The 17,031-nt window shown below is 41.7% G+C and overlaps 1 protein-coding gene across 2 annotated transcripts in view; it reads left to right on the top strand.

The window, feature by feature from the left end:
- Prr11 (proline rich 11) overlaps positions 1–17,031 on the top strand; it is a 25,637-nt gene extending 8,606 nt beyond the window's left edge. For both annotated transcript variants that reach the window (XM_045159727.1, XM_045159728.1), the window contains 8 exons: positions 1,621–1,768; positions 2,019–2,141; positions 4,425–4,640; positions 8,904–9,002; positions 12,356–12,468; positions 13,067–13,126; positions 13,217–13,313; positions 15,874–17,031. In XM_045159727.1, coding sequence (XP_045015662.1) covers positions 1,621–1,768; positions 2,019–2,141; positions 4,425–4,640; positions 8,904–9,002; positions 12,356–12,468; positions 13,067–13,126; positions 13,217–13,313; positions 15,874–15,936 — 919 coding nt within the window. In that variant the 3' untranslated portion in view covers positions 15,937–17,031. The remainder of the gene's footprint in view (positions 1–1,620; positions 1,769–2,018; positions 2,142–4,424; positions 4,641–8,903; positions 9,003–12,355; positions 12,469–13,066; positions 13,127–13,216; positions 13,314–15,873) is intronic.

Raw genomic sequence — 17,031 nt, 5'->3', positions numbered from 1 at the left:
AGTTGCAGGAGGCTCTGGAATGCTTTTTCTCTCTTTCTACTTGCAAATAAAAATATTTTTAAAAGGGCTGAAAAAATGGCTTAGCAGTGAAGGTGTTTGCCTGTGAAGTCTAAGGACCTAGGTTCAATTCTCCAGGTCCCACATAAGCCAGATGCACAAGGGGCACATGCGTCTAGAGTTTGTATGCAGTGGCTGGAGGCCCTGGTAAGCTCATTTTCTCTCTTTCTCTCTCTCTCCCTCTCTCTGACTCTAATAAATAAATATAAATAAAAAGTTAAAAAAATATATATATATATTAAAAAAAAAATTTTGGAGCCAGGCATGGTGGCACACCCCTTTAATCCCAGCATTTGGGAGGCAGAGGTAGGAGGATCACCATGAATTTGAGGCCAACCTGAGACTACATAGTGAATCCCAAGTCAGCCTGGGATAGAGTGCTAGAATTAAATTATGTGCCACCATGCCTGGCTCTGCCTCCACTTTTCAAGTTCTGGGATTATAGGCTTGAACCACCATGTCCAATTTAGATGTATGACTGAAATTATAGTATGCTAGTTTTCACAGTAATTGTTACATTATATATACTTACATCCTTCCTATTATAACTTCTCTACTTTCATTTTTATTTATTGATTTCTTTACTTGTTTATTTATTTGAGACAAGTCCTTTCTCTGTTACCGTGACTAGCCCAGAACTCTCTAGGTGTTCCAGGCTGGCCACAGATTTACATTAGTCCTTCTTCTTCAACCTACCAGGTGCTGGGATTACAGGCATGTGCCACTCCACCAGTTTATTTTGAGTAGTGTTTACTTTCTATCACTGAGCTATGCCCTGAGCCCTAGAGCTCTTTTTTTTTTTTTTTTTTTTTTTTGAGGTAGGGTCTCTCTCTGGTCTAGGCTGACCTAGAATTAACTATGTAGTCTCTGAGTGGCCTCAAACTCATGGCAATCCTCCTACCTCTGCCTCCCAAGTGCTGGTATTAAAGGCATGCACCACCATGCCCGGCTCCTAGAGCTCTTTTTATAAAACATTTCAAAATAAAGCCAGGTATGGTATAATCTCAGCTCTTGGGAGACAAAAACAAAAAAATTGGGAGTTCAATTTTATCCTTTGCTACATAGCAAGTTCAAGGCCAGCCTGGGCTATATGATACCTTGTCTCAAATACTAAATAAATAATTGACAAATAATGTCAGCTTCTTATTGAATTAGAGGCTATTATTCTGACTCAGGGTTTGTTTGCTTTTTTCATGGTAGTGTCCCACTCTAGCCAAGGCTGACCTGGAACTTACTTTGTAGTCCCTGGCCGGACTTGGATTCATAGTGATTCCCTCCTCCTTCTACCTCCTGAGTGCTAGAATTAGAGGCATGAGCCAGCACATCCAGCTGATTTGGTTTTTGGGGTTTTTTTTTTTGTTTTGTTTTGTTTTTTTGTTTTTTGAGGTAGGGTCTCACTCTAGCCCAGGCTGACCTGGAATTCACTATGGAGTCTCAGGGTGGCCTCGAACTCACGGCGATCCTACTACATCTGCCTCCCAAGGGCTGGGATTAAAGGCGTGCGCCACCACACCCGGCTTGATTTGGGTTTTTGATTTGTCTTGTTTGATGTTTTTCTTACAGAGTGGTTATTTCAACAGATAGATCCCAAAGTAGAAGCTGGCCAAGGCCATCCTGGAACTTCAAATTCCCCAACATCAAAACTGCAATAAGCCTTTGGACAGATAGAGTATGGTGTATATACAGTTGGTGTCAGAACTGTGTAGCCCAGGTAGGAATTTGATGTACCTCTTCTCAGCTGCATGGATTCTTTTTCTTTCTTTCTGTCACACATGGCATTTGTATTCATGTTTGTGCTTTCTCAGATCAGCACAACTCTAAGGCTATGTTTAAATAAGATTACTTTGTGCACTTATGTCTGCCTTTGCTTATAAGACAAACATCAAACCACTTTCTTCCTTCTTTCTCCCTTTTTTCATATTGCTCATTGGATTCAGGCTTTTTTTATTTATGAATTTCAGAGTTTAGAAGTATTGAAAGATATCATCTTCCCATCCCGAATCTACCATCGAGAACTTCATAGTCTTAAACAACAGTTTTGCACTTTGAAAAGTGACTTATGCAAACTCCGAGAAACACTGAAGGTTAGTATTGGCAAACAAAAAACAAATCCAGATTTTTGGTTTTTCTTTTTCTTTCTCCTCCTCCTCCTTTTTCTTTCTTTCTTTCTGATTTTTTTTTGAGGTAGGATCTCACTGTAGCTCAGGCTGACCTGTAATTCACTATGTAATCTCAGGGTGGCCTTGAATTTATGGTAATCCTCCTACCTCTGCCTCCCGAGTGATGGGATTAAAGACATGCACCAAGATTTTCAAGGTAGGATCTCACTCTAGTCTAGGCTGACCTGGAATTCACTATGTAGTCTCAGGCTGGCCTCGAATTCATGGTGATCCTCATATCAGGTGGGATTTTTATCTGAAAAGACTATTTCAATAAAAAAATGCTCCAGACATGAGTTTTCTATAATTATCTCAAACATCCAGCAGAAAGAGCCAGATAGGCCAGATGTGAACCCTTTAATCCTAGCACTCTGAAGGCAGGGGTAGGAGGGTCACTGTGAATTTGAGGCCAGCCTGGGACTACAGAGTGAGTTCCAGATCAGCCTGGACTAGAGTGAGACCCTACCTTGAAAACAAACAAACAAAAATTTACTTTGAAATTCTGTTCTTGTTGTTGTATCTTTGTTTTTAACTTCATTTGAGCTGCTCATGGTGGAGCATGCCTGTAACCCCAACACTCGGGAGGTCAGCCGAGGTGAGAGGACTGGCATGTCCAAGGCCAGCCTGGAGCTAGAGTGAGTTCTAGGCCAGCCTGAATTAGAATGAAAATCTACCTTGAAAAAACAATAAACACAATTAATTAATGAATTAATTTGTGAGCAGAAAGAGAGAGAGAAAAAAAAAAATAGACAGGGGACACCTAGAATAAGCTGGCCAGCTAGCCTAGCCAAATCAGGAAATTCTAGGTTTGGCTGAGCATGGTGGTGCATGCCTTTAATCTCAGCATTTGGGAGGCAGAGGTAGGAGGATTGCTGTGAGTTGGAGGTCGTCCTTAGAATACATAGTGCATTCCGGTCAGCCTGGGCTAGAGTGAGATCCTACCTCAAAAAAATAAAAATACAAAAAAAAAAAAAGAAAGAAAAAAGGAAGTTCTGGGTTCAAAGGAGACAACCTTTCTCAATATCAATAATTAAGGTGCAAAACCATTTAGGAAGATACCCAATTTATATATATATATATATATATGTATATATATATATATGTATATATATATATATACATACATACATACATACATACATACATATATATTTATTTATATATATGTATATTATATATTTATATATATATATTTGCAAGCAGACAGAGGTCAAGAGTAGAGACACACAGAGAAAATGGGCATGCCATGGCCTCCAACCACTGCAAACAAGCTTCAGATGTGTGGGTCACTCCATGTATCTGACTTTATGTGGTCATTAGGGTCTGCAGGCAAACACTTTAGGTACTGAGCTATCTCTTCAGCCCACATGGTTACTATTCTTGTGTAGACTGTCAGCCCACAAATTAGCCAGGCATCATGTTGTACACCCGTAATCCCATCAACTTTGGAGTCCAAGGCATGAGGATGATCATAAATCTGAGGCCTTGAAGCCGGGTGTGGTGTCACATGCCTCATGTTCTACACCTGTAAGCCCACCAACTTTGGAGGCCAAGCATGAGGATTATCATAAATTTGAGGCCTTAAGAGAGGTTGATTGAGACAGGGAGGGGATATGGTGGAGAATGGAATTTCAAAGGGGAAAGTGGAGGGAGGGAGGGTATTACCGTGGGATATTTTTTATAATCATGGAAGATGTTAATAAAAATTGAGAAAAAAATAAAATAAATATATTTTAAATAAATAAACAAATAAATAAATTTGAGGCCTTGAAGCCAAGAGTGGTGGCACACGCCTTTAATCCCAGCACTTGGGAGGCAGAGGTAGGTGGATCATCATGAGTTCAAGGCCACCCTGAGACTACATAGTAAATTCCAGGTCAGCCTGAGTTAGAGTGAGATCCTACCTCAAAAAAACAAAAAAAATTGAGGCCTCGACTACATAGTGAGTTCCAAACAGCTCAGGAATACACTGTGAGACCCTGTCTGGTTTAGCAGTTAACATGGTTGCTTGCAAAGCCAAAGGACTCAGGTTCGATTTCCCAGTACCCATGTAAAGCCAGATGCAGAAAGTGGTACATGCGTCTGGAGTTCGTTTGCAGTGACATTGCCATGTCTTTTCTCTCAAATAAATGAATTTAAAAAATAAATAAATAAATAATCAAGCAGCCAAATAATCTGTTTGTTCATTTATAACATATTTTTTTCCAGACTATATCAGAAAATTCTTGTTCAAGCTGTGGTCAGATGTGTCCCATGAACAGTAAACTTCCACCTGCTCAGGCTAGTGCTCTAACCACTGGAGACTCTGGGGCTGTACTTCCTCCTCCACCGCCTCCACCCCCTCCACCTCCTCCTCTGCCTCCTCCTCCACCACCACTAGCACCTTTGCTGCTCAGAAAATCTGGTTCCACTAAAGTACTTCAGGTAAGAAACAATGTAGTAGTTCCGTATTTCAGTCAGCATGTAATACAGGAATGAAGCCAAGTGGTCTTCTAAAGCTGGCCTAAAGACTTAGATAGGAAGAGTATATTTTGTTCTAATAAGATAGCTTTGATTTAAAATAGCTGAATTACTGTGTGTGGTGGTATATGGTATAGTTTCAGCTACTCAGGAGGCTGAGGCAGGAGAATCACTTAAACCAGGTGGTTTGATGCAAAGTTGGACTGTTGAGATTCAAAGCTTAAGTTTACAACATATTTTTAAATATATTTTATTCGTTTATTAGAGAGAGCCAGAGAAAGAGGCAGAGAGAAAGAATGGGCATCCCAGGGCCTCTAGCCACTGCAAAAGAACTCCAGACACATGTGCCACCTTGTACATCGGGCTAACACCGGTACTGGGGAATCAAAGCTGGGTCCTTAGGCTTTACAGGCAAGCACCTTAACCACTAAGACATCTCTCCAGCCCCCAAAGTTGAACCTTTAACCCACTCTACATCTACCTTACTGGCACAATGCTAATCCCCAGCAGTAGACACACATTTCATTAATTTTATATGTGCTGTCTCCACATATTCTCTGCTGCTGTGTTTTCTTTTGGAGCTGACACTTCCCTCCACAGAGCAACTCTTAAAAACTAATCACCTCTACTCTTTCCCTAGGTAGAATGAATTCAGTACTCTCTTTTAACTGTAAACTTTTCAATGTTGGGTCTCACTCTAGCCCAGGCTGACCTGAAAGTAGTCTCAGGGTGGCCTCAAACTTATGACAATCCTACTTCTGCCTCCTATGTGCTGGGATTAAAGGTGTGTGACACCATATCTGTCTTCCTTTATTATGTGACATTATTGTTTTTATTTTTATTTTTTTTGAGTTAGGGTCTCACTCTAGCCTAGGCTGACCCGGAATTCACTCTAGAGTCTCAGGGTAGCCTCGAACTACCTCTGCCTCCCCAGTGCTGGAATTAAAGGCATGTGCCACCACGCCTGGCTCAATATTTTTTGTTTTTTTTTTGAGGTAGGGTCTTCCTTTAGCCCAGGCTGGCCTGGAATTCACTACATAGTCTCAGAGTGGCCTCATACTTATAATTATCCTCCTACCTCTGCCTCCCCTGTACTGAGATTAAAGACATTTATTATTTCTTTATTTATTTTGGATAAGGTTTCACTCTAGCTCAGGCTGATCTGGAATTCACTATGTAGTCTCAGGGTGGCCTTGAACTCACAGGGATCCTCCTACCTCTGTTTCCCAAGTACTGGGATTAAAGGCATGTACCACCACGCCCAGCCTATTTTTAAAAAAAATATCTTTTTTATTAATTTCTAAACAGAGTGAGAGAGAGGAGAGGCAAAATATTGGCACACTAGGGCCTCTTGCCACTGCAAACAAATTCCAGATGTGTATGGCACTTTGAGCATCTGTCTTTATGCGAGTGCTGGGGAATCAAACCCAAGCTGGCAAGTTTTACAAGTAAGCATCTTTAACCTTTGAGCCATCTCCCCAGCATTGATTAGCCTGTATAAACAATCCCCAATTGTGCTTAATTAAGTTCCTTAATTAGTTACCTACTTCCTTGAACTTTTTTTTTTTTTTTTTTTTGGTTTTTCGAGGTAGGGTCTTACTCTAGCCCAGGCAGACCTGGAATTCACAATGGAGTCTCAAGGTGGCCTTGAACTCATGGCAATCCTCTTACCTCTGCATGCCGAGAACTGGGATTAAAGGCATGCGCCACCATGCCTGGCTCTTCCTTGAACTTTTAACCTACAACATTGGTGGCACACACCTTTAATCCCAATACTCAGAGGCCTCCATAGGAGGATCCCTGTGAATTTGAGACCATCCTGGGCTATAGTGAGACCCTACCTCAAATACCAAAAGATAAAATATATGCTGCCTTACTCAAATTAAATCTTACTACTTTTTTTTTCTTTTATTTTTCTTTACGAAGTAGGGTCCCATTCTAGCCCAGGCTGGCCTAGAATTCACATTGTAGTCTCAGAGTGGCCTAGAACTCACAGCCATCTTCCTACCTTGGCTTCCCAAGTGCTGGGATTAAAGGTGTGTGCCACCATGTCTGTCCATTGTAAGAGACTTGTATAACCTAGGCTGGCCTTGAACTCCCTATAGCTGAGGGTGACCTTAAGTTCCTGATACTCCTGCTTCCACCTTCTAAGTGCTGGCATAACAGGCATGCACTACCATCCCCAACAAAAGTAGTAGTATTCTTCCTTGCCCAGAAAGAATTAGATAATTCTCTACAATAAAAGCTGGGCTGAAAAAAAAAAAAAAGCCGGGCATGGTGGTGCACGCCTTTAATCCATAGGTAGGAGGATCGCTGCAAGTTTGAGGCCACCTAAGACTACATAGTGAATCCCAGGTCAGCCTGGGCCAGAGCAAGACCTTGCCTTGCAAAACAAAAAAAGAAAAAAACAAACAACAAAAAAAAACCCACCTTTAATTCCAGCACTTTAATCCCAGCAGAAGGATTACCATAAGTTCGAGGCCACCCTGAGACTACAAAGTGAAATCCAGGATTCCAGGTCAGCCTGGGCTACAGTGAAACTGTACCTCCAAAAAACAAAAACAAAACAAAACAAAAAAGCTGGGCTGGCCAGATGTGGTGGCACATGCCTTTAATCCCAGCATTAGCATATTTATAAATTTCCCCTAATATGTATGTGTACATATGTGCCACCACACCAGGCTAATGTATACTTTTTTGACTATACTTTCTTACTCTATGGAAACCAAGTAATTTCCCTCTAAAGTAATTCAGAACCAGTCATGGTGGCCAACTTTAGGAGGCAGAGATAAGAGGATCACTATGAGTTTGAGGCCAGCCTGAGACTACACAGTGAATTCCAGGTCAACCTGGACTAGAGTGAGACCCTACCTTGAAAAACCAAAAACAAAAACTTACTGGCTACAAAGAAACATAATCAATACTATTCATAAACAGCAGCCAGTATAACAGTTGCCTTGTTTCTCTTTCTCCCAGAGGTTAATTAGAATTATACATAGCATGTTCCTTGTTATAAATATCTTCCTTCAGCTTTGGTAGTATTTTTTGACTAATAAAAACTCTGGAGCCTGGCTTAGTGAAACACACCTTTAATCCTAGCACTCGGGAGGCAAAGGTAGGAGGATCACCATGAGTTCAAGGCCACCCTGAGACTACATAGTAAATTCCAGGTCAGCCTGAGCTAGAGTGAGACCCTACCTCAAAAGAAAAAAAAAAGTAGAAACATGTTTGGTAGTGCATACCTTTAATCCCAGTACTTGGGAGACAGGGATAGGAGGAACACTATTAAATTTTTTTTGTTCATTTTTATTTATATATTTGAGAAAGAGAGAGAGAGAATGGGCGTACCAGGGCTTCCAGCCACTGCAAACAAACTCCAGACGTGTGTGCCCCCTTGTGCATCTGGCTAACGTGGGTCCTGGGGAATCGAGCCTCGAACCGGGGTCCTTAGGCTTCATAGGCAAGCGCTTAACCACTAAACCATTTCTCTAGCCCAACACTGTTAAATATATTTTTTTAATTTTTTATTGTGGTTTATTTTTATTTATATATTTGAGAGCGACAGACAGAGAAAGAGGCAGAGATTGAGAGAGAGAGAGAATGAGCGCGCCAGGGCCTCCAGCCACTGCAAAAGAACTCCAGATGTGTGTGCCCCATTGTGCATATGGCTAACGTGGGTCCTGGGGAGTCAAGCCTCGAACCAAGGTCCTTAGGCTTCACAGGCAAGCACTTAACTGCTAAGCCATCTCTCCAGCCCCAACACTGTTAAATTTTAAAGCCAGCCTGAAACTACCTAGTAGATTCAAGGTCAGCTTGGCTAGAATGAAATCTTACCTCAAAAAAAGGAAAGAAAGCTGGGCTGGGTAGCACAAGTCTACAATCCCAGTATTTGAGAAGTGAGGCAAAAGGATTTCCATGTGTTTGAGGCCAACATAAGCTATACATTGAGTACAGGCTAGCCAAGGGTAAAAAGCAAGTTCCTGGGTCAACAAAATCACAAACGGGAGTGATAGTGCACACCTTTAATCCCAGCACTCAGGAGGCAGGTAGGAAGATCAAGAAGCTGGGTGTGATGGCGTAGTCTGAGCTAGAGTAAGACCTTACCTCAAAACCCCAAAATAAATAACAACAAGCTAACTTGTAAGTCTGAATCTTTCAAAACTGGATTTGTATATCACCAGATACACTGACCTCCATTTTAACTCTAATCTCTCCATGTATTTTGAGGCTGCACCATTAAAATCAGATGGGCCCATGCATATAACAGTTAAAGATCTACTAACTGTAAAATTAAAGAAGATACAAAATATTGAAGAAAGGAAAAAGGTAAGATGTCAGTGACCCACCTACATGTTTGTCTTCCTTTTTTGTAGGTTTTTTTTTTTTTAGAACACAGTCCTAGTCTGGCTTAAAAATATATGTGTGCATGCTCACGTGTGTGTGTGTGTGTGCGTGCGCGCGTATGTATGTGCATTTTTTTGTTTTTGTTTCAAGGTATGGTTTCATTCTAGTCCAGGCTGACCTGGAATTTACTATGTAGTCTCAGGTAGCCTTGAACTCACAGTGATTTTTCTACCTTACCCTCTTAAGTGCTGGGATTAAAGGCGTGTGCCATCATGCCCTGCTCTCTTTTGTTTTTTACATAGGGTCTCACTCTAGCCTGGCTGACTTGGAATTAGCTGTGTAATATTAGAGTGGCCTCAAAAGCAATGGTGATCCTCCTACCTCTGCCTCCTCAGTGCTGGGACTGAAGACATACATCCCCACACCCGTCTATTTTTTTCTTCTTCCAAAAAATATTTGATCATGGTTTATTGTCTATAACCATGAAAGTTGTCATTAAAAAAAAAATATATATATATATATATATTATATATATATATATATTATATTTTTTGTTTATTTTTTATTTATTTATTTGAGAGTGACAGACACAGAGAGAAAGACAGATAGAAGGAGAGAGAGAATGGGCACGCCAGGGCTTCTAGCCACTGTAAACGAACTCCAGACGTGTGTGCCCCCTTGTGCATCTGGCTAACGTGGGACCTGGGGAACCGAGCTTCGAACTGGGGTCCTTAGGCTTCACAGGCAAGCGCTTAACCGCTAAGCCATCTCTCCAGCCCAAAAAAATATTTTATTTTCCTTTCATCCCAGCACTTGGGAGACAGAGGTAGGAGGATTGCCATGAGTTTGAGGCCACTCTGAGACTACATAGTGAATTCCAGGTCAGCCTAGACTAGAGTGAGACCCTACCTCAAAAAAAAAAAAAAAAATTTTTTTTAAACTTTGCTGGAGAGATGGCTTGGTGGTTAAGGCACTTGTCTGCAAAGCTCAAGGACTCAGGTTTGATTCCCTAGGACCCATGTAAACCAGATGTACAAAGTGGCACACATCTGGAGTTTATTTACAGTGGCTGAAGGCCTTGGCGTTCCCATTCTCTCTATGTATCTGCCTCCCCCCCCCATGAACAAACTAAAATTAAAATGAAAAAAAAATCTTAAAAAATTTGTATTGATTGATTGATTTGTAAGTGAGAATGAGGGAGATAAAAATGGGCACACCAGGACCTCCTGCCACAGCGCATGAACCACGTTGTGCATCTGGTTTTATATGTATACTGGGGAACTGAATCCAGGCTAGCAGGCTTTGCAAGGAAGCACTTTAATCACTGAGCTATGTCCCCAGGTACCTTTTCTTCTTTTTCATTATATTTATTTATTTCATTTATTTATTTTAGAGAGAGAGAAATAGGCACTACAGGGCCTCCAGCCACTGCAAACAAATGCCAGATGAATGTGCCACCTTGTACATCTGGCTTACGTGGGTCCTGGGGAATCAATCCTGGGACCCTTGACTTTGCAAGCAAGCACTTTGACCATTAAGCCATCTCTCCAGCCCTATTTTTATTTTTAATTTAGGTTTTTTTTTTTTTTAGGTAGGATCTTACTCTAGCCAAATTGCTCTGTAGTTCCAGGCAGTATTCCAACTTAACAGTTCTCTTACCTCTGCCTTCTGAGTGCTGAGATTAAACGCATGTGCCATCACACAAGGCTCATTGTGTTTTGTTTTGTTTTACTTTATCTGTCTATCTATTTGCAAACACAGAGAGAATGCTTACCCCCACAAGATTCATAACTATAATCCTAGCACTTTTTTGTTTGGTTGTTTGGTTTTTCAAAGTAGGGTCTCACTGTAGTTCAGGCTGATCTGGAATTCACCACAATCCTCCTACCTCTGCCTCCCAAATGCTGGGATTAAAGGTGTGCACCACCAGCGCCCAGTGGCTTTTTTGGTCATTTTTTTTTTTGGTCATTTTTTATTTATTTATTTATTTGAGAGCGACAGACACAGAGAGAAAGACAGATAGAGGGAGAGAGAGAGAATAGGCGCGCCAGGGCTTCCAGCCTCTGCAAATGAACTCCAGACGCGTGCGCCCCCTTGTGCATCTGGCTAGCGTGGGATCTGGGGAACCGAGCCCCGAACCGGCGTCCTTAGGCTTCACAGGCAAGCGCTTAACCGCTAAGCCATCTCTCCAGCCCTGAGATTTTTTTTTAATTTAATGTTTTGTACCTTTTTATGTACAGATGCATGTGTATGCATGTGGAGACCAGAGGTCGATGCAGGGGTCTCCCTCAGTCACTCTTCACCTTTTATGGGGCTTTGTTTTTGCTCTTTGGGGACAGGCTCTCTTACTGAACCTGGAGCTCACCAAATCTGCTAGCCTAGCTAGCCAGTGAGTGCTGGGATTCAGGTACACACCATCATGCCCAAGCTTTATGTGGGTGCTGAGTCCAAACACAGGTCCTCATGCTTGCATGGCAAGCACGCTACCCACTGGGCCATCATTTCATCGCCCCTTCACCTGTACCAAGCCTCCCGCCCAGTGATGAACGGGTGAGGCAACTGCAGACAATGGAAGCCAGCTTCATTCTGAGCTGGCAATCTAGTTTCAAATCAAAGCCACAGAATCTGGACATACCACATTCAAGACATGAGGAGGAAGCCGGGTGTGGTGGCGCATGTCTGGTAGGATGATTGCCCTGAGTTTGAAGCCACCCTAAGACTACATAGTGAATTCTAGGTCAGCCTGGGCTACAGTGAGACCCTACCTCAAAAGAGAGAGACCAGTGAAGCATGGTGGCTCACATTGTAATCCTAGCATTTAAAGTAGGCTGAGTCAGAAGGATTGCCATGAATTTGAGGACTGGCTGGGCTATTGGGTGAAAGCTTTCATAAAACCTAAAACAAGCTACGTGTGGTAGCTCACATGTATAGTCCTAGCACTTGGAGGATGAGGTAGGAGGATCACTGTGACTTTAAGACGGCCTAGGGCTACAGAATGGATAGCCTGCACTACAGTTAGACTCTTCCTCGAAAGAAAAAATGAGAGCCACATGGTGGTGGTGGCCCACACCTTTAATCACAGCACTCAGGAAGGCAGAAGTCAGGAGATGGCTATGAGTTCAAGGCCACTCTGAGACTACATAGTAAATTCCAGGTCAGCCTGAGTTAGAGTGAGACTCTACCTCAGAAAAAAAAAAAAGAGAGACTTTGAAGCTTTGAGTAGCAGTTAGGTATGTTCTATACATACTTAACATTCAGGTATCTGAAATTTTGGGCTGTTTACATTTGTATGGCATTGTAAAGTGTCTTTTTAATGTGTCATTTTCTGATTAAAGCTTATACCATCACCCAAGGAACGGAATCCACTAGTTACCATCTCTGATCTGCAGCGTGTTACCCTGAAACCTAACTGCAAAGTGTTACCAAGACGAGTTACAAATGTCCTGATGTAAGGAATGCTATGCTATACTGCTACCTATGTGAATGGTTTTCTGCTTATCTTTAACTTTAGTTTTTACTCTTTTTATTTTATTTTTTGAGATTGGGTCTGGCTCTAGCCTAGGCTGACCTGGAATTAGTCTCAGGCTGGTCTCAAATTTACAGAGATCCTCCTGCCTCAGTCTCTGGAGTACTGGGATTAATGGTGTGTGCCACCATGGCAGGCTTAATTCTTTTGTTTGTTTTTTGTTTTTTCAAGATAGGATCCTGCTCTAGCCCAGGCTAACCTGGAATTCACTATGTAGTCTTAGGGTGGCCTTGAACTCATAGAAATCCTCATATCTCTGCTTCCCAAATGCTGGGATTAAAAGCATGTGCCACTATGCCCAGCTTAATCATTTTTTATAAATATATGTGTGTGTGTTTACTTATTTATTTGAGAGAGAGAATGGGTGCTTCAAGCCATTGCAAACAAATTTCAACTGCATGCTCCACTTTGTGCATCTGGCTTACATGGGTACTAGGGAATCAAACCTGGGTCCTTAGACTTCACCTTAACCATTAAAACATCTCTCCAACCCAAGTTCTAATTTTTGTTTCTTTATCAGTACTCCTGGTAAAAGCCAGATTGATCTGCGGAAACTGCTTAGAAAAGTTGATGTTGAAAGGTAAGACAAGTTTCTTAAATTAATGTTTTCTAAATCCCCTTGAAATGAGGGAATAAATCACAGCTCATAATAATTTCAATGCCTTCGCAGGAGCCCAGGTGGGACTCCTCTAACCAATAAAGAAAATATAGAAACAGGAACTGGACTGACTCCAGTAATGACTCGGGCCTTGAGGAAAAAGTTTCAGGTAAGTAAGGGGGAAAAATGGTTCCTTTTTTTGGACAGTTTTGTATTTAACCATTAGCATGTAAAGAGAGAGAAAGAAGGAATGAGCATTCCAGGGCCTCTTGCCACTACAAATGAACTTCTGAGGCATGCTGTGATTTGTGCATCTGGCTTAAGTGGATGCTAAGGAATTGATCTGGGCCATTAGGCTTTGCAAGCATGCATATGTAACCACTGAACCATCTCTCCAGCCCCCTCCTCACCCCTTTCAAGGTATTATCTCACTGTAACCTAGCTAGAACACATGGTCTTCCTGCTAGATGCTAGGGCACACAATTGTGTGCCCTTACATAAACTAGCTTTTGTAGTAACAATAATAATCATAAGCCAGGTCTGGTGGTACATTCATGTCTTCCCAGCACTGGGGAGATAGAGTTAGGAGGATCATAAGTTTGAGACTGCCTGGAATAGGTAGTTAGAGATTCTGCTATACCCAGGAGAATCTTTTCTTTCTTTCTTTCTTTTTTTTTTGGTTTTTGAGGTAGGTCTTGCTGTACCCCAGGCTGTCCTGGAATTCACTATGTAGTCTCAGAGTGGCCTCGAATTCTTGGTAATCCCCCTGCGTCTGCCTCCCTAGTGCTGGGATTAAAGGTATGTGTAACCATGCCTGGCCTCAGTAGAGTCTTGAATGAACAAACAAAAAAAAGCCATCCTTGTTGACTCAGACCCACAATCCAAGCCACCTAGAGTAGGCTCTAGCTAGCTCAGGCAATTTACTGTAATTATGTCTTAAAATACAAAGTAAAAAGAGGGTCAGTTGTGGTGGTACATGTCAAAAGTCCCAACACTCAGGAGACTGAGGTAGGAAGATCATCTAGCATTCCAGACCAGCCTGAGCTAGAGTGAGTTCCAGGTCAGCCTGAACTGGAATGAAACTATGCCTCAAAAACAATAAACTAAGCCCAATGTGGTGGCTTACACCTTTAATCCCAGTGAGACCCTACCTGATATAAAACAAACAAAAGAAAGCAAAAGAGGGTGAGGGTATAGCTCAGCAGTAAAGTCCTTACCAAAAAAAAAATTGGAATAGGGCTAGAGGTATGGTTTAGCAGTTAAGGACCTCAGTTCAATTCCCCAGATAAGCCAGATGCACAAGGCAGCACATGCATCTGGAGTTCATTTGCAGTGGCTGCAGCCCTGGCATGCCCATTCTCTCTCTTTTTTTGTTTCTCTGCCTCTTTCCCTCAAATAAATAAAGAATAAGCCGGGCATGGTGCCTCATGCCTTGTATCCCAGCAATCAGAAGGTAGAGGTAGGAGGATCACTGTGAGTTCGAGGCCAGCCTGAGATTACATAGTGAATTCCAAGTCAGCCTGAGCTAGAGCGAGACCCTACCTCAAAAAACCAATAAATAAAAAAATAAATAAAATATTTTTTTAATTGGGATAGCTTTTCCCACCCAGCCATTATGCTTCAGGCAAAGCAAGTAATTTCACCAAGTTGCTTATTCTAGTAAGAATTCATTTTGCTTAATAGTAATTATTATTATTATTTTGGTAATTTTTGAGTCAGGGTCTCACGATAGCCTAGGTTGACCTGTAACTCACTCTGTAGGTCCATGCTGGCCTCAAATTTACTTGTATCTTAGATTCCTTAATGCTGGCATTAAAGGCATGGGTCACCATGCCTGGTCATTTACCAAACTATTCTTTAGTCAATTGGAAGTTCACAACTAATCCAGTTGTTTTATTCATCATTCATGCATCACTATCCTTTGTTTCTTCTGTTTTTGGGTGCACCATGGTCTTGTCACTTCAAATGAATACCATCTAGATTTATGTAGGTGGCTGGGGAAATAAATCTAGGTGGTAGGCTTCAAAAGTAAGAGCTTTTAGGAACTGAGCCATCTTTCCAACCCTAGTGTTTTGTTTGTTTGTTTGCTTTGATTTTTCAAGGTAGGATCTCACTTTAGCCCAGGCTGACATGAAACCCACTATGTAGTGTCAGTGTGGCCTTGAACTCTTGACAGTCCTCCTATCTCTGTCTCCTGAGTGCTGAGATTAAAGGCACTGTGTACCACCATGGCTAGTATATATCTATCTATCTATCTATCTATCTATCTATCTATCTATCTATATCTATCTATCTATCTATATATATATATATATATTTTTTTTTTGAGATAAGACCTCACTTTGTAGCCCAGAATGGCCCTGAACTCAAGACAATTCTCCTGAGTTACCTTCCAAAGTGCTGTGATTATAGGTGTGAGCCACCACATCTGGCTCTCTTACACACATAACCTTTATCCTCATCATCTGTTATCACAACACTCCTGAAGCTTAGGTTCACATTTTAGACAAGAGAAAGAGACAAAAGGTTTCTTTGCTAAGCTATCCGTCATCTCATTAAAGAGGCCTTACTGTGGAATTTCTGGCTGTATCAGGCAACCTAGGTAGGTTTTAGGATCTGAATGCAATGCTGCCTTGCAAAAAGAAACAGGGTTCTGTTAAAGAGGAAGAAGAGTTGCTTTGGGCACAGGAATGTAATTCCTATTATAACTGTTGCTTTCTCTTTCATAGCTGGCTCACCCTAAGAGCCCAACTCAAACTCTGCCACTTTCTACAAGCTGTTTTGATGAATAGAACTGATGCCAACTCTACCTGACTCCATGTGGAGAGCCATGCCGTATAGAGATAAAATCACTCACATCTTTTCTTAATGGGTAGAATGTGTATAAATATACTGATGTGATTCTACTTGAAGAACTGGAGTATATATGGACTAACTACATACAGTGTGGTATAAAGTAGAGAAAATACAATCTGCAGAGTGCTGTTCAGCTTGGGATGACTCAGCTTACGTTAGGGTCTTCCAATTTAGCTAGGTAACTGGTTTATACTGTATAGGTGCAAGTATAGTATTAGAAAAAGACCCTGGTTTCTGATCATCCTGTTTATCTCAGGCAGCTGAAAAGAAATATTTCAGCCTATAAGGCTCATACATTCATTGCTAACAGACTTGATCCATAAAAAGGACACACCCACCCACATTTCCTTAAGCAGGGGTCAGTGATTTTTACCAAACTTAGCACTCAGGAGGCTAAGGCAAGAGGATCATGAAATGCAGACCAGCCTGAGCTGTATAGTGAAACCCTGTCTCAAAATAGAAGTGGAGGCAGGAGGATGAGTGCAAAGTATTAAATGCAGCCTGTGCTATATGAGATCTTGTCTCAAAACACATAAACCAGCAGGCAATACCTATAGATTTTACTCATACATAAATGAAATAGAGGCTAGGGAGATGAAAGTTAGTTAAAACAGGAGGGTGTGAGCTTCATCGGAAGAACCCATGTAAAAGTGCCCAGGCTCGGTGCTTGCAATCCCAGTGCTTGGGAGGCAGAGATAGGCAGATCCCAGCAGGGGGCTAGAGGACAAGCCAGTTTAGCCTAATAGGCAAGATCCCTGCTACTGAGAGACCCTGAGGTTGTCCTTGGATCTCTTCATGTACATGCACACATGTACACATAAAATAGAAATAAAACAGACTATCCCCCATCTAAATGTAGCCATTTCCCAAATGAATTTGAAGCAGAGTCCCAATTTGACCTTCAAAATTCAAATGTGTCCTTTTTGGGGGGAGGAGAGGTGGGATTGTGCGTGCGTGCGTGTGTGTGTGTGTGTGTGTGTGTGTGTGTGTGTGTTTCATGTAGGGTCTCACTAGCCCAGACTGACCTAGAA

This window comes from Jaculus jaculus, chromosome 9 (assembly GCF_020740685.1).
Source record: "Jaculus jaculus isolate mJacJac1 chromosome 9, mJacJac1.mat.Y.cur, whole genome shotgun sequence".
In the NCBI taxonomy this organism is placed as follows: Eukaryota; Metazoa; Chordata; class Mammalia; order Rodentia; family Dipodidae; genus Jaculus; species Jaculus jaculus.
Note: the sequence above shows the minus strand (reverse complement) of the source record. Positions and strands in the feature narration are given on the sequence as shown.